The sequence below is a fragment of the Lacerta agilis genome, chromosome 3, assembly GCF_009819535.1.
Source record: "Lacerta agilis isolate rLacAgi1 chromosome 3, rLacAgi1.pri, whole genome shotgun sequence".
Lineage (NCBI taxonomy): Eukaryota > Metazoa > Chordata > Lepidosauria > Squamata > Lacertidae > Lacerta > Lacerta agilis.
This window is the reverse complement of record NC_046314.1, coordinates 115,249,118-115,273,398: the sequence shown is the minus strand read 5'-3', so window position 1 is coordinate 115,273,398 and position 24,281 is coordinate 115,249,118. Positions and strand designations below refer to the sequence as shown.

The window sequence follows — 24,281 nt, the reverse complement described above, 5'->3', positions numbered from 1 at the left end:
GAGGTTACAGGGAACCAGGCAGAGGGCCTTCTCGGTGGTGGCACCCACCCTGTGGAACACCCCCCCACCAGATGTCAAGGAAATAAACAACTATCTGACTTTTAGAAGACATCAGAAGGCAGCCCTGTTTAGAGAAGTTTTTAATGTTTGATGTTTTAGCGTGTTTTTAATATTCTGTTGGGAGCCGCCCAGAGTGGCTGGGGAAATCCAGCCAGGTGGGCAGGGTATAAATAAATTATTATTATTATTATTATTATTATTATTAGTAGTAGTAGTAGTAGTAGTATTGCTGCTGCTGCTGCTGCTACTACTACTACTGTTTAGGGTTGGCTTTTGCTGGTGCTTTTGAGGCATGGGGAGTATTTTGTGCCAAATCAGGGATGGGAATACTGTGGCTCTCTGGGTATAGCTAGACTCCAATTCCCACCATCCCTGCTGGCTGGTGGGAGTTGTAGTCCAATAGCACCTGGAGGACCACAGGTGTTCCCCATCCTTGCACGAGATCTCCACCCCTTTAGATTCCTGCCCAAGTGCCTTCAGGATAGCTCTCCTCTCCAAACCAGTTCCACTGTTGTTGCCTGCATCCCTTTCTTCTTCTTCCTGTGACATGTCCTTCCTTTATCCCTTTGATTATAACCGACCGACGGAAAAATGCAGTTAATGGAAGTGCTCTTAAAGTTCAGCCGTGTCGTTCTTTGAGCCTTGCTGGGAGAGAGTAGTAAAGGAAGATTCCCCAGTGGCTTGGCAAGCAGCTGGAGTGAATGTTCTAATCAATTTTCTCTCTTGGCTAAAGTACAGCCTTTCGTATCAGTTTAGTAGCGGATGCATCCTCTGTCAAGAGACTGATGCCTCGGGGGGGGGGGGAGATGCGGGTGCTGGTTAGCCATCCGAAAAAACACACAAGCATGCTATTGCCCTGTGCGTTGTCATATTCCGACTAGCCCCTGGACTTGTTTGGGGTCATTAATTTCTGTTGCCTCTGAGGCTCCTTCTGGTTCATCCCAGCATGCACGATGACTTGATCCAGTGGGGGTAGGGGAGCTAAATTGTCCCCATGACCCCATCAGCCCTTGGCATCAGTGGTGTTTTTTTCAGAGCAGGCTGGTTTCCAAATGCACCTGCTATTATGTTGTGTGTGCATTAGGGCTGTGCTCAGTGTTCCTGCAGCAAAGGAAAAGAGCCTAACTGGGGACGGGGGGTAAAATATATATTATTTCAGTTTATATCCTCATTTTCCACCAGCAACACAAAGGACAGTAGTAGCTGTTTTATTACAAAAGAATTTCAGAAATAGACTGGAAAGAGAAGCTGCTGAATTGCAACTTTTTGTTGTTGTTGTTCAGTCGTTCAGTTGTGTCCAACTCTTCGTGACCCCATGGACCAGAGCACGCCAAGCACGCCTATCTTTCACTGCTTCCCGCAGTTTGGCCAAACTCATGCTAGTCACTTCGAGAACACTGTCCAACCATCTCATCCTCTGTCGTCCCCTTCTCCTTGTGCCCTCCATCTTTCCCAACATCAGGGTCTTTTCCAGGGAGTCTTCTCTTCTCATGAGGTGGCCAAAGTACTGGAGCCTCAACTTCAGGATCTGTCTTTCCAGTGAGCACTCAGGGCTGATTTCCTTCAGAATGGATGGGTTTGATCTTCTTGCAGTCCCTGGGACTCTCAAGAGTCTCCTCCAGCACCAGAATTCAAAAGCATCAATTCTTCGGCGACCAGTCCTCTTTATGGTCCAGCTCTCACTTCCATACATTACTACTGGGAAAACCATAGCTTTAACTATACGGACCTTTGTCGGCAAGGTGATGTCTCTGCTTTTTAAAGATGCTGTCTAGGTTTGTCATTGCTTTCCTCCCAAGAAGCAGACGTCTTTTAATTTCATGACTGCTATCACCATCTGCAGTGATCATGGAGCCCAAGAAAGTAAAATCTCTCACTGCCTCCGTTTCTTCCCCTTCTATTTGCCAGGAAGTGATGGGACCAGTGGCCATGATCTTAGTTTTTTTATGTTGAGCTTCAGACCATATTTTGCGCTCTCCTCTTTCACCCTCATTAAAAGGTTCTTTAATTCCTCCTCACTTTCTGCCATCAAGGTTGTGTCATCAGCATATCTGAGGTTGTTGATATTTCTTCCGGCAATCTTAATTCCGGTTTGGGATTCATCCAGTCCAGCCTTTCACATGATGAATTCTGCATATAAGTTAAATAAGCAGGGAGACAATATACAGCCTTGTCGTACTCCTTTCCCAAATTTGGGAAATGAAATTACCAGTTGCAAAACCTGCCTAGAGCAATGGGAGTTTCGAACGCTGGTTGCAGAGCCTGCTGTGGCTTTAGAAACCGAATAAGGGAAAGACATGTTTTGCTGCAGCCGGGGCAGATGAAGGTGCCAGGACATTTCTTCTCTCTGCGCTCTGGCCAGCAGTCATTCCTCCTCTGGTCACTGCTATGGATGCACGACCTGACAGCCTGTCTCCAGGCACTGTGGTTGTCTGCAAGGGATTCCCACCTGGCAGGGTCGATGTTGCCAGCCTACATGTCATGTCTGCAGACATCTTTGATACGCAGAGTTGGTCTGCCAACACACCTGGTGCCAACTCCCCATCGAGTACTTCCTTGGAGATTCTGCCATCTTCCATTCTGTGCAGGTGTGAGGGTGTTTTATGAGCTTTCCGCAAGAAAACGCTGTGGCACCATGAGCTGTATATTTGCAGGAATTTATTGTTTACAAGGAAGGATAACGCAGTTCATAATCCTCACGTCCGCTCAATCACTTTCAGATCCCGGAAGTGGTGGCTTGCGGGACCGCTTCCAGCAAAGCAGCCTGGGTACTCTGAGCCAGTGTGGTGTAGTGGTTAAGAGCGGTGGACTCGTAATCTGGTGAACTGGGTTCGCGTCTCCGCTCCTCCCCATGCAGCTGCTGGGTGACCTTGGGCTAGTCACACTTCTCTGAAGTCTCTCAGCCCCACTCACCTCACAGAGTGTTTGTTGTGGGGGGAGGAAGGGAAAGGAGAATGTGAGCCGCTTTGAGACTCCAAACTCTTCTTCTTCTCTGTGTTTAAGACCCCTGCGCTGCTGTGGTGAAGGGGCTACTACCTCTCCATCTGTGCCAGAGCTACTCAAGTCTTGCCTAGGCTCCCTAGAGTCAGAGAGCCCCTGCACCACTGAGCTTCCCTCCTGACTGCTCTGGTGTTGCTCAGATTCCCCAGCATCGGAGAGCTCCTGTCCCGCATCGGAGAGCCCCTGTGCCTCCCCGCTCGGCCTTGTGCTGCTCCCTGGTGGCCCCGTGACAGCAGGCCACCTAGAAATTGCTGAAATTCTAGATCAAAGCCTCAACCTGATGACATCCCTCTGTGGCGATTCTTCCATGCCATTTAAATCTGGTTGTTGTTTTTTTTATTTTGGAGCATTCGCTGCTTCGGTGAAAGCTGCTGATAATTAAGCAGCGTTCCCTTCCCGAAAATATGACTTCTTTTTTTATATCTCTCTTATAACGTTCTTGAGTAATGTCTACATAACAGAGCGTGTCGATTGAGCCAGTTGTAGATTTCATCCAAGGCTCGGTTCCTGGTGCACTTTTGCCGATGAAGCAGATAAATGATTGCACGCCATTTTGGTTGAAATATGCCATTCCTGTTTCTCTGACCTTCCTGGATAAAACGGCTTCCCTTTTGCTTTGTGCTTTTGATAAACGGCCAGGTCTCGAACACAGAGAGAGGTCACCAGAACCTCCGCCTCCGAAGTTAAATAACGATTCCTCCTTTTAACCTCTTTGGAGACATTAATCTGCTTTGACAATATAATTAGGATTGTAGTTCTGATTGCCGGCCCTGTTGGAAGGAAGGAATCAATTCAGGATTTATTAAAATGAGGTAGGTGCATATATCTTGAGAGAGTGTGTTTGAAGTGTTGGTGGGGGTGTTAAGCTGAATTGTTGACCTAGGCAGGTTTTGCTTTTTCCTGCGGATATCTTGCAAAAGATTTAGCACAACTTTCATTTTTTTGGACCTGCTGTTCTACCAAAGAATTCCATTTTTCTAACATAATAATAAATAAAGATATCCTCTCTGGACTTTCCTACAAGGCACTCTATAGTTCTCATAAAGAACTGATGGTTCAAATAAGATATTAGCCTTGTGCCTTTTAGTTGCTGAGTTGTTCTCAGAGGAGACTTCCCAATATTTGAGATCTTCTGCTGAGAAACTCGCACCCGCTGCCCCTGCCTTCAAAGGTACTCCCATGTGTTGGGACTCCAAATTGGTTGACATTCAAGCAACAACTTAGGATGATTTTTATCATCTTATGTCTTTTAAATTTAATTCTCCAGTGCTTCCCGAACGGCTTGGCTCCCAAACAAATTGTCTTCCGTACATCTCAAACCCAGAAGTGAGTGTTCCGGTTTGCAAACGTTTTTTGGAAGCCGAACATCCGTTTCGGCTGTTGGCATTGTTTCCGGGGCCAATCAGCCAACCAGGAGCCGCGCCTTGGTCTGCGAACGTTTTGGAAGTCGAATGGACTTCCAGAACGGATTGAGTTCGAGAACCAGGGTTCCACTGTATTTATTAAATATTTTTATAATGCCTTTCATTAAAAAAAAAGAAATCCAAGGCAATTTACTATAGTAGAAAAATGCGACTCAGTAAAGCAACGCAGTTTGAATAAAACACACCAGAAACACAATATGGTAAAGATAAGGGCAATAAAATTCAGCAGAACCGAAATAAGTCTGTTTCTCGGGCCCGGTTGGTACCAATGCCCATGCAGCTTATGCCACCCGGCAACTTATGGTGGATTTGGTGCCTGCATCTACGTGTAGGTTTTGTTCAGCACCTGCACGGTGCCACCTTCATCAGAATGAAATAACATACCCCCACAATTTAATCTAGATTAATAGTTTTCTTTCCCCTGTTGAAGATTAGCTGTAGTCGCTACAAGGACTCTGGTTTGCAGTGTAAACAGATCCTCTCCCCTGCTATGGAAAACACCCGGTGTCATCTGTTCGCACACCTCCGTTCTAAGGTCAGTAACTGTTCGGTGCCCTCAGAAGAATGAGATTTGCTGGCATGGCTGCGGCCTGAATAATTTGTTTGCAAGAGCGAAAGTTCAGCAGTTGGTGGAGCAAGGACTTTGGAATGACATTAGATAAAGCAGGGGAGAAAGCAGCATTAACAGAATTAGCGAAAGCAAATGAACGTACGCTGGTGGTTTCAATGTTTAATTCATGCGGTGACCTTGATCTGCCGCGGAGCGATGTCGCTGCTCTTGTGTGTGGCTTTGTGGAGAGCGTTCGTGTGTCTACAAAGGGACAAGGAGCGACTTTCCTCTTCCTATTGTGGTCCCTCCTGTCACTGGACTTCCATTGAGACTGAATGTTGGAAAGGAAGAATTTCTTCATGCAGCACACAATTAAACTATGGAACTCACTGCCACAGGAAGCAGTGAGGGGCACCAACCTAGACCTGTGTTTGTAAACAGCCCTGTGGGCTCTTGAAGAAGGGCAGTGTATACATTTAATAAATAACAATAGCCATGATGTCTGCTCTGCCTACGCAGTTGGGCACAATGATGCCTCTGAATGCCAGTTCCTGGAAACCTCAAGGGGGAAAAGCTTGCCGGTTTCCCAATAGAGGCATTTGATTAGCCACCAGGGGCCTACCTAGCAGACGGTGTTTGGCCCCCGCCAAGGGCACTGGCCAAGGGAGGGGGAGAGCCAGCGTGGTGTAGTGGTTAAGAGTGGTGGACTCGTAATCTGGTGAACCAAGTTGGAATCCCCACTCCTCCACATGCAGCTACTGGGTGACCTTGGGCTAGACACACTTCTCTGAAGTCTCTCAGCTCCACTCACCTCACAGAGTGTTTGTTGTGGGGGAGGAAGGGAAAAGGAGATTGCTAGCCGCTCTGAGACTCCCTAAGGGGAGTGAAAGGCGGGATATAAAGTCCAAACTCTTCTTCTTCTTCTTTTACACCTCTTCACTCAGGTTCAGAGAAGCTAGGAGCCTGCCCTCTCATCCATGCACTCTCTGAGCTGTTCCTCTGCTGCTCTGGGCGACCTCTGGGGGCCTGGGCAGAGGAATTCGGTGTGAAAGCAGTGAGCAGAGGGAGGCAAGAAGCCTGGAAATCAAGCCTGCTAACTCACAGAATTGTAGAGTTGACCCCAAGGGTCCTTTAGTCCAACCCCCTGCAGTGCAGGAATCTCAGCTGAAGCATCCATGGCAGATGGCCACCCAACCTCTGTTTGAAAACCTCTTTAAGAAAGGAGAACCCGCCACTTTCTGAGAGAGTCCATTTCCAGTGTTGAATAGCTCTTGCCGTCAGGAAGTCCTTGCTAAAGTTTGATCAGAATCTCCCTCCTTGCAATTTGAATCCCTTGGTTTGAAGATGGCTATGATAATCACCTCTCTGCCCCGTCTTCTCCAGGCTGCACACAAGGCTTGGGTTCCAAACCCTTGACCATCTTGGTTGCCATTCTCAGCACACACATTCCAGCTTGTCAGTACACTGGAACCTTGGTTCCCGAACAGCTTAGTTGCTGAACAAATCGGCTCCCGAACGCCGCAAACCCGGAAGTAACGTGTTCCGGTTTGCAAACTTTTTTTCGGAAGCCGAACATCCGACGCGGCTTCCACTTGAGTGCAGGAAGCTCCTGTAGCCAATCGGAAGCTGTACCTTGGTTTTTGAATGGTTTCGGGAGTCAGATGGACTCTCAGAACGGATTAAGTTCGAGAGCCAAGGTACAGTGGTACCCCGCTAGACGAAAAACTCGCTAGACGAAGAACGGCATTCACTAGCAGAATGTTGCCCCGCAGGACGAAAAAGTCAATGGGGCTGCCTCCCAAGACGAAAAAAAAGTTGTTGTTTTTGGCGCAAAAACCTCCGCGCTGCATTGCCGCTTCACTAGACGAAAAATTCGCTCTTTGAAGACACTCGTAGAACGAATTATTTTCGTCTAGCGGGGCACCACTGTACCAAGATATCCTTCTTAATGATTTCAAGAGAGTTCTAGTTTCCTTCCTGCTCTGTTCTTCTCTGCACCTTTGGATGCAGCTGCAGCCGAACTCCTGCCAGCCACCCCAAACCCGTCGCTGGCTTTGCTGAGGCTATTTGAATTTCCTTCGCAGCAAACAGGAATAAAATTGCCGAGGCGCTTCTGTTCTCGGCCCTCTGACCCCAATTCTGATGGTCTTTGTTTGCCCAATCAATAGCTGCTTAATATGCTCTCTTTCAGTGCTGGGCGGGGCTGCCTGCTTTCCTAAGGGTGCTTCAGGGTTTGCAGGGGGGGGGGTGCGGGAGAAACAGTGCTTCATTGCCTGCTTGAAGGCCTAAAGCACAGACCCAGGCAGCCCTGAAAAGCCTAGACCAACTTTAAATTGCCTTTTGCCCTCTCCGTGAAATGCCAAGCGTTGAGCAGTGAGGAAGCATCCTGGAAAGTTGAGGGAGGAGGTGATTTTACACGCCTTCAGGTCTCTGATCATTATTGCTTGTGTTGTATAAAAGAAAACAGGAGGCGGGGGCAGTTTCTTTGGCTACATTTTTCTCCGCAGGGAAAGGCAGCAATGCTGTTGCTGGAAAACACAGGAGGGGAGAGTTACTCTTGTGTTCAAATCCTGCTTGTGGGTTTGGGGCATCTGGTTAGCACCTGTGAGAACAGGATGCTGGACTAGGTGGGCCATTGGCTAATTCAGCAGGGCTCTTCGTTCCCTCCCCCCCCCCCATTTCACTTTTAATTTGCATACAGTGGACCCTCTGGATACGAACTTAATTCGTTCCGGGGGTCCGTACGTACCCCGCAAAGTCCGCAACATGAGGCGCCGCTTCTGCGCACAGCGCAATAGAGCGTTTCTGCGCATGCTCACGGCAAACCCGGATGTGTACACTTCCGGGTTTGCCGCGTTCACAACCCGAAAGTTACATTACCCAAAGGTAACTTAACCCAAGGGTCCACTATGCTGCCTTTCTGTATTACTAGACACAAGGCAGTCTGCAAGCTGAAGAAACAGCAAAATAGACAGCAAAGATCACACACCTAATAACGATCCATTCCAATTCCAAAAATTCTCAGCAACTTTAAAATAAACAACTTACATCAAATAAAGCAATATTCAGTAGTCCATTAGAATAGTAAACAGTAAACTTAAAGTAAAGGTAAAGGGAGCCCCTGACCATTAGGTCCAGTCGTGTCCGACTCTGGGGTTGCGGCGCTCATCTCGCTCTATAGGCCGAGGGAGCCGGAGTTTGTCCACAGACAGCTTCCAGGTCATGTGGCCAGCATGACAAAGCCACTTCTGGAGAACCAGAGCAGCGCACAGAAACGCCGTTTACCTTCCCGCCGGAGCGGTACCTATTTATCTACTTGCACTTTGACATGCTTTTGAACTGCTAGGTGGGCAGGAGCTGGGACCAAGCAACGGGAGCTCACCCCGTGGCAGAGATTCGAACCGCCGACCTTCTGATCAGCAAGCCCTAGACTCTGTGGTTTAACCCACAGCGCCACCTGGGTCCCAACAGTAAACTTAAATATCAATAAAAAGTCACGATGCGTAAAATTCCACAAAGCCATTTAAAATGATCAAATTGAGAAGCAAGGACACACAACTTGTAAAATAGTTTTTTTAAAATATATCCCCAAACTCCTGCTTCTGCTGTGCTCAAAGCCATTGCCCAGTGGGCAACAAAAATTCTCTTTCCATGGAGATTTAGTGTGCAGTAGATTCTGTGCTGGGGAGAAAATCAGTGTTGGCTGGGCCTGAATTGGCCTGATCCAGCATTCTGAGATTCTTATTTGTGGAGGTGAGGGCCATTGAGGGCTTCTAGCCATGATGTGGGTGCTCTGCTGCTATGCTTCTGAATATCCGATGCCACAGGATGGGAAAGGGCTGCTCTTCTGCTCAAACCCGAATTGTGCTCGGAAACACACTGGGAGCCAATGTAGGTCTTTCAGGACCAGTGTTATATGGTCTCAGCGGCCACTCCCAGTCACCAGTCGAGCTGCCGCATTCTGGATTAGCTGTAGTTTCCGGGTCACTTTCAAAGGTAGCCCCATGTGGAGCGCATTGCAGTAGTCCAAGCGGGAGATAACCAGAGCATGCACCACTCTGGCGAGACAGTCTGCGGGAAGGTAGGGTCTCAGCATCCATGGCCTTTAACCTCTGCTGGAAATCCTCTGAATGAAGGAGAGTCCAGCACCTTCCGAGGGACTCCATTGCACTGCTGAACATCTTTTACTGTCCGAAAGTTCTTCCTGGTGTTTGATCAGACTCTCCTTCAGCATGCTCCATCAGACCACAGCTGCCCCACGCCAGAGCCTCCTGCATGCTCTGACACGTGCTGCAGGAAGAGTCCCGTCTTTGGTGCGCTGGGCTCCCCGCTGCTCAAAGAGGACCAACATCTCCCTCAAACTTTCTTTCCTTATCTTTCCTAACCCCCCTGCCTCCTCCGTCAAGCAAAATCTCTCCGGCAGGAGCCAGCTTTAAATTTAATTAACTTTCCAGGGCAGGTCTTTGAACATGTAAGTACTCTATAAGCGCTAACTATGAAAATCGGCATGAGCGACCTGCTTGCGGGGAGGGGCTTGCTTAATTTGCTTGCTGATTAAAAGTCCTTCGCACCATCTGGTGCCTGGAAATAATTACAGAGGAAAGTTAAGAACCGTGACTATGATCCCGGGAGGGGAGTAATCTAGAACAATGCACTCGTGGTAAACTCCTCCTTTGTTTTAATCTACCCATCCTGTGAGATGCACGGTGCTAAAAAATATTTGGATATGTGGGTTCTGTCCCCACCAAGCCAAGTTTGTCTAAATTACATTTATATGCTGCCTTTATACGTTTTAAAGCTCCTCCGTGCAGCTAAACGGCAGTCAAAAGAGTTTCTCCTTGCTTTGCTTCCTAAGATAACACACATTAGATAAGAAAAAATCTTTCTTTAGTCTTCTAATAATTAGCCTGCTAATTAATGTGGCTTGTTTGTTCAACTCCCTGAGCTGGGAGAGCAAAATCCCTCTCCTTTTCTGAGCAGCCCTCGGCTGCTTGCAAAAGCATTTGCGGCTTTTAATTAATATTGTGTGATGCACCTCTGGGGGTCTCTCTGCTGCCATTCGAGGCCTTGGCTGCAAGAGCGAGAACTATTGCAACCAGAACTCCCCACTCGCATTCTTGTTCATTTTATTGATTCAGTTATTTATTTATATTTGTGTGCCACACCTTCACCTGCAGATCTCAGGGCAGTTCGCAACATAAAAAATACTATATAAAAACACAAAACACATACTCAAAACATTCTTCTGTCTTCTGTTCAGATAGTCATAGAATCATAGAATCCTAGAGTTGGAAGAGACCACCAGGGCCATCCAGTCCAACCCCCTGACAAGCAGGAAACACCATCAAATCATTCCTGACAGATGGCTGTCAAGCCTCTGCTTAAAGACCTCCAAAGAAGGAGACTCCACCACACTCCTTGGCAGCAAAATCCACTGCCAAACAGCTCTTACTGTCAGGAAGTTCTTCCTAACGTTTAGGTGGAATCTTCTTTCTTGTAGTTTGAATCCATTGCCCTGTGTCTGATTCTCTGGAGCAGCAGAAAACACCCTTTCTCCCTCCTCTATATGACATCCTTTGATATATCTGAACATGGCTATCATATCACCCCTTAACCTTCTCTTCTCCAGGCTAACATACCCAGCTCCCTAAGCCGTTCCTCATAAGGCATCGTTTCCAGGCCTTTGACTATTTGGTTGCCCTCCTCTGGACACGTTCCAGCTATCAGTATCCTTCTTGAACTGTGGTGCCCACAGTTTCTAGACCAGCTTAATCATCATCATCATTTTATTCATGCCCCACTCATCTGACTGGGTCTCCCCAGTCACTCTGGGCGGCTTCAAACATCGAAAACCTTTGTTCTTCCTTCCCGCAATCCCGGTTTGAAGTGTTGCCCAGATGCAGAGACCTCTGCTTATAACAGTAGGGCCCTACCTGTTGCGGGTGGAGGGCAGCCGTGCACACACATGGATTCTTCAGGGAGTTTGCATGCATTTATTACTATAATTTAAATGAAGCATAAAATAGCCAGGTCCCACCTCAGATTAGAGGTTCAGGCTATGTCCTGGAGGCACCAACTAGAATCGGCAGGAGGCGAGAATGTTGTGCTCAGGTCCTACTTGCGGATTTCCCATTGAGGGAACCTGGTTGGCCACTGTGAGAACAGGATGCTGGACTAGATGGGCCACTGGCCTGATCCAGCAAGCTCTGTTTGCATTCTTACATAACCCTTTGGCCGACTCTGTGCAACAGAAGACGTAGCCTTTTGCTGTATCTTTCTACGGTACACGCTGTAGGCCAGATTTCATGGGGCTCATCTCTTCCACTGATGCCTCTGAATAGGTACCAGTTTTTGGAAGCCACCGGATGGGAGCATGCGCTCGTCCTGCTTGCAGATTTCCCACAGGCATCTGGCTGGCCATTCTCGGGACAGGACGCTGGACTAGATGGACCACTGCTGCCTTGATCCAACAGGGCTGCCGTTCTGTTCTTGTGACGGGAAAAACGGAGCTTTGAGTGCGCAGCAGCTTCTGCGCTGGGGAGAGAATCAGAGTTGGCTGCCCCGGCTGGCTCCATATTGTCTGAACTTGTCTTTGTGCAATTTGTTAATTTTCCATCCATCTGAATATTCTTTAGATCCACGACTCTGGAGATGGCGTGTGGCACAAAAACGGTCCTCTGTATATATGTGTGTGTGTGTGTGTGGTGTTTTTTGTCTGCCAGAGTCTGAAATGGAGAAATTGTCACATAACTGATGCAGAGACTAAGCCACTGTGCAGAGGGTCCCGGACTGATAAGAGAGCTTAGATTTCAGCCCTTTCTGTGACACTACAGAAGCCCAGGAGAAATCCAATTAACACTCCCTTTCAGCTGCTGCTGCTGCTGCGTATGAAGCCTCGTGAAAGGTTTTTGAAACCGAAATGCCAGAAGGAGATTGTCTCTTACATTCCTTTTTTTTTAAAATTGTATTTAAGTTTCCACTGTTCTTCACAGGGCCAGCCCCACTGCTGCAGACCACAAGTCTGCTAGCTGAGGTTTTGTAGATCTGGGGGGCTGCTGCTCCCAGGCCACCTTTTATTTTAAAAATAATAATTGCAAATTTGGGTCCCTATGGGTCTGCCCCATATTGGGGTCTATGTTTACAAGTCTCAGTGCCCTCCTGTCTTTTGACACAAGGTGGAGAACTGTGACTCCATGGTGGACCATCTTCTTTGCATACAGAACGTCCCAGATTCAGTCCCCTGTGGCATCTCCAAGTAGCGCCACGACAGACCCCTGCCTGAATCCCTGCAACCTCGTGCCCATCAGTGTGGATCAGTGGTTCCCAAAAAGTGGGTGGTACCATCCGGGGAAGGCAGTGTTTGGAAAAGGGGTTCGAGTTCTTCAAATTTTCAGGACTGGTTGTAAAAATTGACAGGTTTGAGGGCTTGCAATGGGGCCGCATGCAGGCAACATATCAGTTCCGATATGGAAATGTCCCCTTATGCATGTGGGAATAGCCCTGCAGAATGAAACCACCCAAAGTGGCTGTGCTTTGCGTTTCTCTTTTTTTAATATAATATATTTATTAGATTTATAAAACATTACAAACACCCTAATACAAAACACCCTAATACAAAACAATACAACTATACTAAACAAAAAAACAAAACTACAATACAACTATAATAAACAAAACTACAATAAAAACAAAAACAATTACACTATCCTTAACCTCTATCCTTAACATTGTATCCTGACTTCCTCCTGTCTCCACTTCCTGCGTTCCTTGTGAATCATCTTTAGTAATTTCTTACCATCTTAGAATATCTTATTTTACTATAAAAAAATCATTAAAACTTATTTAATATCTCGACTCATACCTTCTCAATTTCTACATCATAAGCAAACTCTAAATCTACAGTCTAGCTTTTCTTCCAAATTATATCTAATTTTCTATCATGCATTGGTTTTTTAAAATATAATTTAAATTTCTTCCACTCTTCCTCCACCGCGTCGTCCCTCCGGTCACGAAGTCTCCCGGTCATCTCAGCGAGCTCCATATAGTCCACGTGCTTTGCGTTTCTCAGGAATTGCTCCTGTGATTATTACTACGGCTTCCTTTGTTCCTGGCCTGTGGTTGCGCAAGCCCTCCATCTTCCAGGCCAGAAATCCGTGCTGCTGCTGCTGTTCCTCCCCCCCCCCCAGCAATGATCTTCCTTTCTTTTTCTGCTGCTGCAGCAGGAGCCGCTGCCATCTCATTAGCCGGCTGCGTGTGCGGCTCGTGCAGGAGGCTGAGAAAAGGAGCCTGTTCAATCAAAAGGAATTTGCCACGCCAGGCCAGGCTGGGACAGCGGCTGCTGATGAGGCAGAAGCAGGGAGCCTTGGCTGGCAAGGAGAGGCCGAGAACCCAAAGCAGGCTGGTAGAAGCTGCTGGAATGACAGGACAGGGGACCCTTTGCTCCTTCCCTTGAGAGCCAGTGTGGTGTAATGGTTAAGAGCGGTAGACTCGTAATCTGGTGAACCGGGTTTGCATCTCTGCTCCTCCACATGCAGCTGCTGGGTGACCTTGGGCTAGTCACACTTCTCTGAAGTCTCTCAGCCCCACTCACCTCACAGAGGAAGGGAAAGGAGAATGTTAGTCGCTTTGAGACTCCTTCGGGTAGTGATAAAGCAGGATATCAAATCCAAACTCCTCCTCCTCCTCTTCTTTGCTGGGAGATGCACTGGACGCTTATTCTACAGTATGATCAAAGGCTGACATGCATGTGTGAAGGTTTCTGTGTGTGTGTGTCCTTGTGCAGAGTTGTATCTCAAGCTTCCCAGGGCCCAAAGGATGCAGGGTGCCGGGCACCTGCTGTTTGTCAGCTCCTAGGCGTTTGCCTCTTTTCCGAACTGTCACTTGCTAAAGACCTCTACGCAGGCTGGATTAATGTGGTTCCATGATCTTATAAGGAACAGATGCTTACACACCCTGTTGCTTCAGACAAAGGTAAAGGATGCGGGTGGCGCTGTAGTCTTAAACCACTGAGCTTCTTTGGCTTGCCAGTCGGAAGGTCGGCGGTTCGAATCCCTACAACGGGGTGAGCCCCCGTTGCTCTGTCCCAGCTCCTGCCAACCTAGCAGTTTGAAAGCACGCCAGTGCAAGTAGATAAATAGGTACCACTGCAACAGGAAGGTAAACGGCGTTTCCGTGACGGTGTTCTGTTGCGCCAGAAGCAGTTTAGTCCTGCTGGACACATGACCCGGAAAGCTGTTGTTATATCGTACCGGGAACCTTAGTTCTTAAAATAAATGCCAAACACGGGATTTAGGGGAGATCGAGAGTAAGCTTTTATTGCTGAGCAATAAAGGTCCAGGGCGTAATCTCCAAAAGACTGGACATTAATCACAGATATCAAAAGCTTCTTATAGATCCTTCAAACATTACATATTCATATCTTGCATTAAGCATCAAGCCAATAAGCGTAGGACAACATATAACAGCAACCCAGAAATCCAACCCTCTTGTCCCCAGAAGACTCTCTGAACTTCACCCTAGTTAGCTGAGACAAGGAGATTCACTTCTGCTTTCTTGTAACGACCTTCTACCCCTGTGAACTCTCCCCCAATTCCTTTCGTTGGGTCATTGTTTCAGCTTGGTAAGCATATAAATCTCATTATGTCAGACTTGGTCAAAACTCTATACATTCTGCAGACATCCTGTTTCTCCCAACATCCTGTCTCACTTGGGGACATAGGACCCATGACATAATTTATATCTTCTGCGGTCAATCTGCCTAGCTAGATATTTCTGCTTTTTTCAGCTATAACCCACAAACTCTTTGTAAGAAGCATTCCTTACAAGGCACAGTCTTAATGCATCTGGTTACTCAAAATATATTGCAAGCATTGATCAGATATAAGCATACAGAATAAAGCAAAGGTGAGATTATATATCTATTCCAGGTTACAACACTGTCTGCGGACAAACTGTGGCTCCCTCGGCCTGAAGCGAGATGAGCGCCTCAACCCCATAGTCGCCTTTGACTGCACTTAACCAGGGTCCTTTTTTGCTTCAGTCAAAAGCATGCTTTTATAAAGGCAAAGCCTATCGTGTATCTGGTTTATCTCACTGCATCATTCAAATGTCTGCTTGCTAAAACGTTGCTTGCTGCTGCAAAGGGAAGAGAACCAGGACTTGAACGATCAAGGGAGGCGCTATGATTTGGTGGCGGCCCGTGTGCTTTCCGTGCAGAAGTTTCAGCCTTCAGCATCTCCTGTTTTTTGAAAAGTAGCAAGCAGAGGATTGCCGGTGGGGAGGGATCTTCCCCCTGTTCAAGCCTCTGGAGAATTGCTGCCAGTAAGAGTAGAACAGCTTGCCTCACCCCCCATGTCTTGGACTACAACTCCCATCTCCCTGGCCATTGTCCCCGCTTCCCGGGGCTGAAGGGATTTGCCCCGTCCCAAGCTTTTGGAGAACTTCAGGCTAGGGAAGGTGGAAATAGACAATGCTAGGGTGGGTGGCCAAATAGTCTGGCCCAGGATAAAGCAACTGCCTATGATCCTATGCCGGATTAGCTATCTTGGCAACTACCTAAGTACGGAGAAGGAACTGCCAGCATCAGAATATGGAAGAGCCCTGGGCCAACATCTTCAAAAAGTTATCCACTGCAATCCCAAGGTTTCTTTCCTGGTGAGTTGCCACCAGTTATGACTCCATTAATGTACATGTGAAGTTAAGATTTATTTGTTTAGTAGCTGGCCCAGCCACGCGTTGCTGTGGTTTTGTTTTTTTGTTTTTTTGCTTTTTAAAATCCTCCTGACCCCGAGTGTATTCTAGAAGCTCCTGTTTTCATTCTACCCTGTCCCTTTAGAGCAGGGGTCAGCAACCTTTTTCAGCCATGGGCCGGTCCACTTTCCCTCAGACCATGTGGTAGGCCGGACAATATTTTTTTGCAGGGGGGGGGTGAACTAATTCCTATGCCCCACAAATAACCCAGAGATGCATTTTACATGCGAAGCTGCAGCAGCCATTTTAGGTGAGGGCACTGGTGACCTTAAAGAGCATTCTCCCCCACCCCAGTCCCAAAATCACGCACCCCAGCGACACAATCCCCTCAGAGCTGGTCTTACTCAGTGCGACCTCTCACGCATGCCTCCTGCTCCGTGTTTTTTTTTTCCCCCTCGGCTCATGCGAAGCTGCGGCGGCCATTTTAGGTGAGGGCACAGGCATTGTTGCTCTGGCCAGGTCTGATGATGTCGACGGGCGATCCGCCTTTCTATTGGATGCTGTTGGAGTCTTCATTCCTTTTGCTGGTGAGATATAATAGGCGCACCACTTCCCCCCCCCCTTTATTTAGGTATGACAGGTGTGGATTTTTTTAAATTTTTATTATGCCAGATCCTTCCTTGATGGTCAAGTTACGCTTTGTCCTAATTTGATGCTGTTTGGTGCAGCGGTTACGGAGAACATAGGTTTCCAGTGTACACGCAATGGGAACATTTATATATATATAGATTTTGCCTCACTTTGCAACAACTTACACTTGCTTACACAGAACCACACTTGCCATTTTATTGCCCTGTTTAGAGGCAGCTTTTCGGAGCTCCTCGCAATCCCTTTCTACCACCCCGAATGATTTCGTAGCACCAGCAAACTTGGACACCACCCTGACTCCGGGTCATTTAAGATAAAGTTGAAAAGCATACTCACCCCACTCCTGAGGGCTTGAAAAACGTAGATTGGCAAGGCAGGTTTTGGCAGGCTCTGTTTGGGATCAGATCTGAGGTGAGGGAGAAAGGGCTGTTTTCATGAAAGACGCACCCCTTTGCGGACGGTGGGGGCCTCCCTGGGCAGCTGCTGAGGCTGAGCTGACCTGCTCCAAAGGAGCTTGCCTCTTGCCAGGGCTAATTTAGGACTTAAAGAGCAAGCAAGGCGAGTCTCCATTCCGCGGGCTTTCGGAACAAGCGAGGAAAAGGGTTGGTGGATGCAAGCTGTGTCTCGAACGAAGCCGTATCTTGAGCAAACAGATGGCTCTTAAAAGCCAGAATGGCCCTTTCAAGTTAAGAGAGGGCTTGGATGCTTGGAATTTGGAGTTAAACTTTTTTTTTCTCCCCCCCCCCCCCGCTCCTTTTCAAGATAATTTGACAAGGCATCCCCTCTGAGTTGGCCTGGCTCTGTGCCAACGTAAAAAGGCAAACTGGTCTGGAACCTCAACCCAGGGCAGAGTTTATTTTTCAGGAAGCCATGCTTTACAGGACTGAGCACTCCTTAGGGGTATCTCCCCTTCTCTCTTTCGTAGTGGACTGGTCTGAGCAAAAGGGCTCATCACATGCTGGAAGACTCTTGGACTGTGCCATGACAAACTTTGGCTCAGGGGGTGGGGGCTACAGCACTGAATGCTACCTTGTACTATAAACAAAAGACATTATCATGGCACATAGTTGTCCAAGAGAAACATTCCAGTCAAGGGATGGGACGGAAGGGGGGGGAAGAGATTCGATCCAGTTTGCACTCGGTGGTGAGCTTAAGTAATTCACACTTAATGAAATAACCTGTCTGAAATGCCCTGAGACCTGCAGCTATAGGTCGGTATATACAAATTTAAACAACAATTGAAACAAAGCCAACTTGCAAAATTTGCGCTTCTCCGAAATTGGCGATTCACTTCTCCAGCCCAAGTAATGTGTACAGAAGATACGTATAGTGTGCATTCACATGCATATTAATGAAAGTAATGTAGAAAAATGCAATACAATAGGGAGGGAATGCCTTGTAAAAGTCTGTACATCAGGCAAAACTGCATACCAAGATGTGCATATTAGCATGAACGTTCACGAGCACTTAAAAACAAAACACATTCACAAACTGATACGGAAATGCGGAGAACTGCTCTTAAGGCAGGAAAAATGATAAACTGTAACTGATAAACCCACCCACCCCTGTTCTACGCTCTGAGCTTAAATTCCAGTGTTTAAGGGAGCTTTTCCATGCAGATTCAGGCCCGCACTTCCCCGCTGAATTGGTACAGTCCAGAAACAGCTTTACTGGGTGACGATGAACTGTTTTTAATCTGTGCCCAAGACTCGTGAGCCTTTCCTTTCGCAAAAGATAATTGTGCTGCCACATCACAGGCAATTCCAAGATTGTTGTTGTTGTTTAGTCGTTTAGTCATGTCCGACTCTTGGTGACCCCATGGACCAGAGCACGCCAGGCACTCCTGTCTTCCACTGCCTCCCGCAGTTTGGTCAGATTCATGTTGGTAGCTTCATGAACACTGTCCAACCATCTCGTCCTCTGTCATCCCCTTCTCCTTGTGCCCTCCATCTTTCCCAACATTAGGGTCTTTTCCAGGGAGTCTTCTCTTCTCATGAGGTGGCCAAAGTATTGGAGCCTCAGCTTCAGGATCTGTCCTTCCAGTGAGCACTCAGGGCTGATTTCCTTCAGAATGGATAGGTTTGATCTTCTTGCAGTCCATGGGACTCTCAAGAGTCTCCTCCAGCACCAGAATTCAAAAGCATCAATTCTTTGGCGACCAGCCTTCTTGATGGTCCAGCTCTCACTTCCATACATCACTACTGGGAAAACCATAGCATTAACTATGTGGACCTTTGTCGTCAAGGTGATGTCTTTGCTTTTTAAGATGCTGTCTAGATTTGTCATTGCTTTCCTCCCAAGAAGCAGGCGTCTTCTAATTTCATGACTGCTGTCACCATCTGCAGTGATCATGGAAACCAAGAAAGTTAAATTCTGAGATTAAGTGCGTCCAAATGACATGTGGTTGCGTGCACGGAGCTGAAGCTGGAAGTAGCCCCAAAACATGACAGCCATCTGTCAGGAATGCTTTGATGGTGTTTCCTGCTTGGCAGGGGGTTGGACTGGATGGCCCTTGTGGTCTCTTCCAACTCTATGATTCTATGAACATCACATAAAACAGTGTGGGCTTCTGCATGCAGGGAACCCCCAAACAAAACGAGAATTGTCCTTCCGTTAAGTTGCACCCCAGGAAACATGCCTTGTGCTTTTGGGAAGGGGAACTTCTGAACCCCACGCCAGCTCACTGCCATTTCACTTCTCCTCCAGGGCATCTCCCAAGCTACCTTCATCGGCCACGACTGGGGCGGTTTCACTGTGTGGCACATGGCTCTTTTTTACCCAGAGCGAGTCAGGTGAGTTGAATTAGCATTTGTGTAGCATTTTTAATTCTAAGGAAAATAAAAATATTTAGCGATTCCTCTCAACCTCCACCGTGCACACATCTTAACAGAAAAAAACATTAACAGCATTGGGAAGGTAAGGGCCGTAGCTCAGCAGAGGAGCCTCTATCATGCAAGCAGAAGGTCTCAGATTCAGTCCCCACCGGCACTTCCATGTAGGCCTGGAAGACTCCGGCCTAAAATCCTGGAGAGCTGCTGCTGGTCAGTGTGGACAGTACCGAGCTTGATGGACCAATGGGGTGAGGAAACTTCCTGTGTTCCTAACAAAATAGCATGTTCGTGTGCCCAAGACATTGACTCTGTAAAGCATATTTTGCTGCACTGTGTGAAATTCGAGCAAGCCAGGGCTGAACTGATATTACCCCTGTTAAGACTTTTCCCGGGAAAATCAGAGGCTTACTATGTCAGGTTCCTACTGGAAGACCGGATAAATGATAGAACATTAGCAGTGGCGAAGTTTCTATCGGTGGTGGCAAGAACTAATGATCTCTCTTCTTAAGTCTGTACATAATGCTTCTATAACCTGAAGGCGGGCTGTCAAAACCGTGTACTGTTTTATAATGAATTATTGGGTCTCTGGACCGTAATAAAGATTTTATTATTATTATTAAAATAGCATTAGTATCTTGAACTTACCTGGGCATTGGTGTTAGCAAATGATTCCCATGGTGCTATGTGAAAACCTCTGTGCTTTGCTCAGAATAAACATGTAAAGTAGGGCAACCTGGCCGAGTATTATTATTATTAACGACAACAACAACAATTTATTATTTATACCCCGCCCATCTGGCTGGGTTCCCCCCTGCCTCTCTGGGTGGCTCCCAACAGAATTAAAAGCACGATAAAACATCAAACATTAAAAACTCCCCGATACAGAGCTGCCTTCAGATGTCTTCTAAAAGTCAGGTAGTTGCTTATTTCCTTGACATCTGGTGGGAGGGCGTTCCACAGGGCGGGTGCCACCACCGAGAAGGCCCTCTGCCTGGGTCCCTGTAACCTCACTTCTTGCAGTGAGGGAACCGCCAGAAGGCCCTTGGTGCTGGATCTCAGTGTCCGGGCTGAACAATGGGGGTGGAGACGCTCCTTCAGGTATACTGGGCTGAGGCCGTTTAGGGCTTCAAAGGTCAGCACCAACACTTTGAATTGTGCTTGGAAACGTACTAGAAGCCAATATAGATCCTTTAGGACTGATGGTATATGGTCCTGGTGGTTGCTCCCAGTCACCAGTCTGGGAGCCGCATTCTGGGTCAGTTGTAGTTTGGCTTGTTATGCTCATGACCAATCCTTTGCATCAAGCCAAAGCTTTGTGTTCAAAATCAAGAGCAGGGTTTCTTAGCCAGAGCAGTGATCTGTCCCACTCGGGAGGGGTCGTAACTAAATTTATTTAAAATGTTTAAGATGCCGGAAGACTGTTGCTTTTTGCAGCCACAGACTAACACTTCCCTCTGGCTTCTTGCTGTAATGTTTCAGGGCAGTGGCTGGGCTGAATACGCCCTACAAGCCTTCAGATGCCACAGTGGATATAATGAAGGAGATTGAATCCACACCTGTCTTTGATTATCAACTCTACTTCCAGGAGCCAGTGAGTATCATACGGTCAAGACTGTAGAGTTGGAAAGGGTCATCTAGTCCAACCCCCTGCAAGGAAGTGTAAGAGTATGGAAGTTGGTGACATGTACTGTGTTGGTGTCCAGCTGAGGCTGTGCCGGAATCTAGACTTGGGGTGGGTATTCTGTTTTTAATCCAAGGCATCTGCTGTTCATCTTTGGAACTGGACCTTGAACTGGACCATATGGAGGATCCTGGTCTGTAGTGGACCACACAAGGACAGAAGGCCAGTCCAATATAGAGGCTTTGCTGTGCCGACAAATCACAGGAGCTGAGGTTGCACTCCTATCCATGCCTACCTGAAGAGGGCTCTGAGACCTAAGCGTGCAGAGGCTCCATTCACACATCGTGCTACACACTAAACCATGGTTTGGTGTTCATTTTCTGCTGTTTGCTAAACCATGGTTTGGAATTTATTTTCTGCCGTTCACTATACCATGGTTTGCTGTTCATTTTCTGCTGTTCACTAAACCATGGTTTAGTGTGACACTGCAATTGTGTTGGCTCTCGAGGAGGAGGAGGAGGAGGAGGAGTTTGCAGCCATTCTGCTCCTCTCCAGGCCTGTAAGGTCTATTTAGGGCAGCCACTAACCCAGGTTTGACTTAGTGTGCCATCTGAACCCATCATCGCAGTTAAGGTTTTTGGATAGCTCAGTTGGTTAGAACGTGGTGCTGATAATGCCAAGGTCTCAGGTTCGATTCCCTTATGGGACAATTGCATATTCAAGCATTGCAGGGGTTGGACTAGATGATCCCCAGAGTCCCTTTCAGCTCTACAATTCTGTGGTTCTATTACATCCTAAGCCCAACCTGCGCTGACCTAAAAAGTCTACAGAAAAGCAAAGCGGGTAGACTCCTCTCTGGCACCCCTTTTAGCCTGCGAGACTCCCAGCTCAGGCCCCAGAGCCAGAGTGACAGTTGATTCCTCTTTCCCACCCTGGAAGATACGGAGCACAGACAGTTTGGGCTTCAGCTACTGTCAGTTTCCTGCATTTAGTGTGCTCAGAGGCATATCGCACAGGGCGATGCAAAGGTTCAAAGGAAGCAAAACTCCTGTACGAGCCCAAAATGTAGCACTTGGTTCAGTGTTGGTCATTTGTTTTGATGCTTTTGATCTTGGGAACTTTTATAATGCTTTTCTTGTGGACTGCCATGAGTTGATTGCTTGTGAATAGTCTTAGGGATGAGTTTTTTGTCTGCAGATTGTTTCAGACCTGCAAGAATGCCCTCTGCTCAGTCTTTTCCCTGCGATGTGATGTTCCGTCCACAGAGGCATGCCGGGACACAGAAGCAAAGGGAGGGACCTCAGATAACAGCTCCTGTCTAATATTCAAGGGGAGGCAGTTCCAAAGTTTTAATGCCACTAACACTAAAAGCCCAAACTCTGCACTGTGTGGAATGGACCTCCTGGTAGTATGGTTTCTCCAGCAGGTCCCCAGCAGGCACAGTGATCAACTGGGTATCTAAGGGGGTGAGATGATCTCTCGGAAACCAAGATAGTCTTCCTAGCACTAACCAGAACTCCAAATCCATTTTTAAGGCTGAAAAGAGGAATAAAGGGAAATTTCATAGTCCTCGTATTAGCAAGGCTGGAAGTTAATTTGAGAGAGAGAAGGCACTCTGTAGAGCAGCCTTTGCAAAGGTGGTGCCCCACCCCAAAATGATTTGGACCACAACTCCCATCAGCCCCTGCCAGCAATGTGCTCTCCTTACTGAACTGCTTTCCTCCCACCCTCAACCAGCCCTCTGACCACTAGGCATCCTGTTTTGCAACCTTTGGATTTTCCAGAGGCTTTTCTTCTTTATGTGAGGTTTTGGTTTTGTGTCGGTTCTGGAGCGAGAGATTTGCTTTGGCCTCAGAACCCGCTGCGATAAACTATTCCCTTGCCAGAAAAGATCCATTTCTCACATCTGTGGCGAGCTGCAGTTTTGCCTTCGCCAGCGTGAAGCAGCCAGCCCTGATTCTGGTTGGAAGGACTGAGCCCGTCCTGGCAGCTTCTGGGGAAAGGCTCCTAAGCTTTTTTTCCCACATTGGACTGAGTGCAGCCTCTCCTCTCCTCTCCTTCTGTGTGTTTGGAGGCAGGGGAGGGAGGCAACCCAGCTGGAAGTGATTTCTGGGCGCCCGAAGTGCATTTCCTTGTCGCCGTCCTGCTTCGCTCGCAGTTTTGATTAAAGGGATGAATTATTGAAATCGCCCAATTGCCGCTCAAGGTTATTGCTTTCCAGGGTTGTTTTAGCTGGTGTTTATTATGCAAATGCACTTCTTCTCCCCCAAATTGTCCTCTTCCCTAGCCCTTTGCACTGATTTTGTGTGTGTGCAATCGCGCATGCGCGCTCAGTTCTGCGCCCTTAGGAAAGTTTGCATCCGTGGGACGCAGGCGTTTCTAAGGCACATCTGTAACCCCAGTCTCCGAGCAATGAAAGACTCCAAGAGTTCAGGCACTTACCCAGGGTTTTGCTTCCTTGGAATGAAGGTCAGCGGAGACTGTGCCATACTCAGGATATATGGTTTTATTTACACATACAGTCATGGGGGGGGGACACACCTCTTTGAATTCTGGGGCTCTATGTGTGAGCACATAGTGTTGTTGTTGTTCAGTCGTTCAGTCGTGTCCGACTCTTCGTGACCCCATGGACCAGAGCACGTCAGGCACCCCATCCTCCACTGCCTTCCGCAGTTTGGCCAAACTCATGCCAGTCGCTTCGAGAACACTGTCCAACCATCTCATCCTCTGTTGTCCCCTTCTCCTTGTGCCCTCTTTCCCAACATCAGGGTCTTTTCCAGGGAGTCTTCTCTTCTCATGAGGTGGCCAAAGTACTGGAGCCTCAACTTCAGAATCTGCCCTTCCAGTGAGCACTCAGGGCCGATTTCTTTAAGGATGGATAAGTTTGATCTTTTTGCAGTCCATGGGACTCTCAAGAGTCTCCTCTAGCACCAGAATTCAAAAGCATCAATTCTTCAGTGATCAGCCTTCTTTATGGTCCAGCTCTCACTTCCATACATTACTACTGGGAAAACCATAGCTTTAACTATACGGACCTTTGTCGGCAAGGTGATGTCTCTTAGATTTAGTCTAAACTCTCCGCTATGACCTGTCCATCTTGGGTGGCCCTGCATGGCATAGCTTATAGCTTCCCTGAGTTATTCAAGCCCCTTTGCCACGACAAGACAGTAATCCGTGCAGGAGTGAGCAGCACATAATAACAATCACCTATTCCTTAGCAGGTCTTAAAATTAGGCAAATGCAACCTCAGAGGAACAACAAGACATGCCATATTACACTGTGTCAGAAATTAAGCCAAAAAAGAGAAGCCATTCCTTCTCCTATAGCAGCAGCTTTGGTCTCAGGGCAGAGCAAGCAGGTTTCTGTTGTCACAGCTTCCAGTCTGCTTCCAGATCAGCTCACACCCCAAAACACAGGCTCTTGTTCTCCCACCTCGAAGCTAAGTAAGCGGGTTGTTG

The 24,281-nt window shown here is 47.6% G+C and overlaps 1 protein-coding gene across 1 annotated transcript in view; it reads left to right on the top strand.

Annotated features, from left to right (window-relative positions):
• Positions 1 to 24,281, top strand: part of EPHX2 (epoxide hydrolase 2) — a 90,074-nt gene that overhangs the window by 41,598 nt on the left and 24,195 nt on the right. The window contains exons 11-12 of the mRNA XM_033145208.1: positions 19,078 to 19,163; positions 20,682 to 20,793. Of these exons, the coding sequence (XP_033001099.1) occupies positions 19,078 to 19,163; positions 20,682 to 20,793 (198 nt within the window). The remainder of the gene's footprint in view (positions 1 to 19,077; positions 19,164 to 20,681; positions 20,794 to 24,281) is intronic.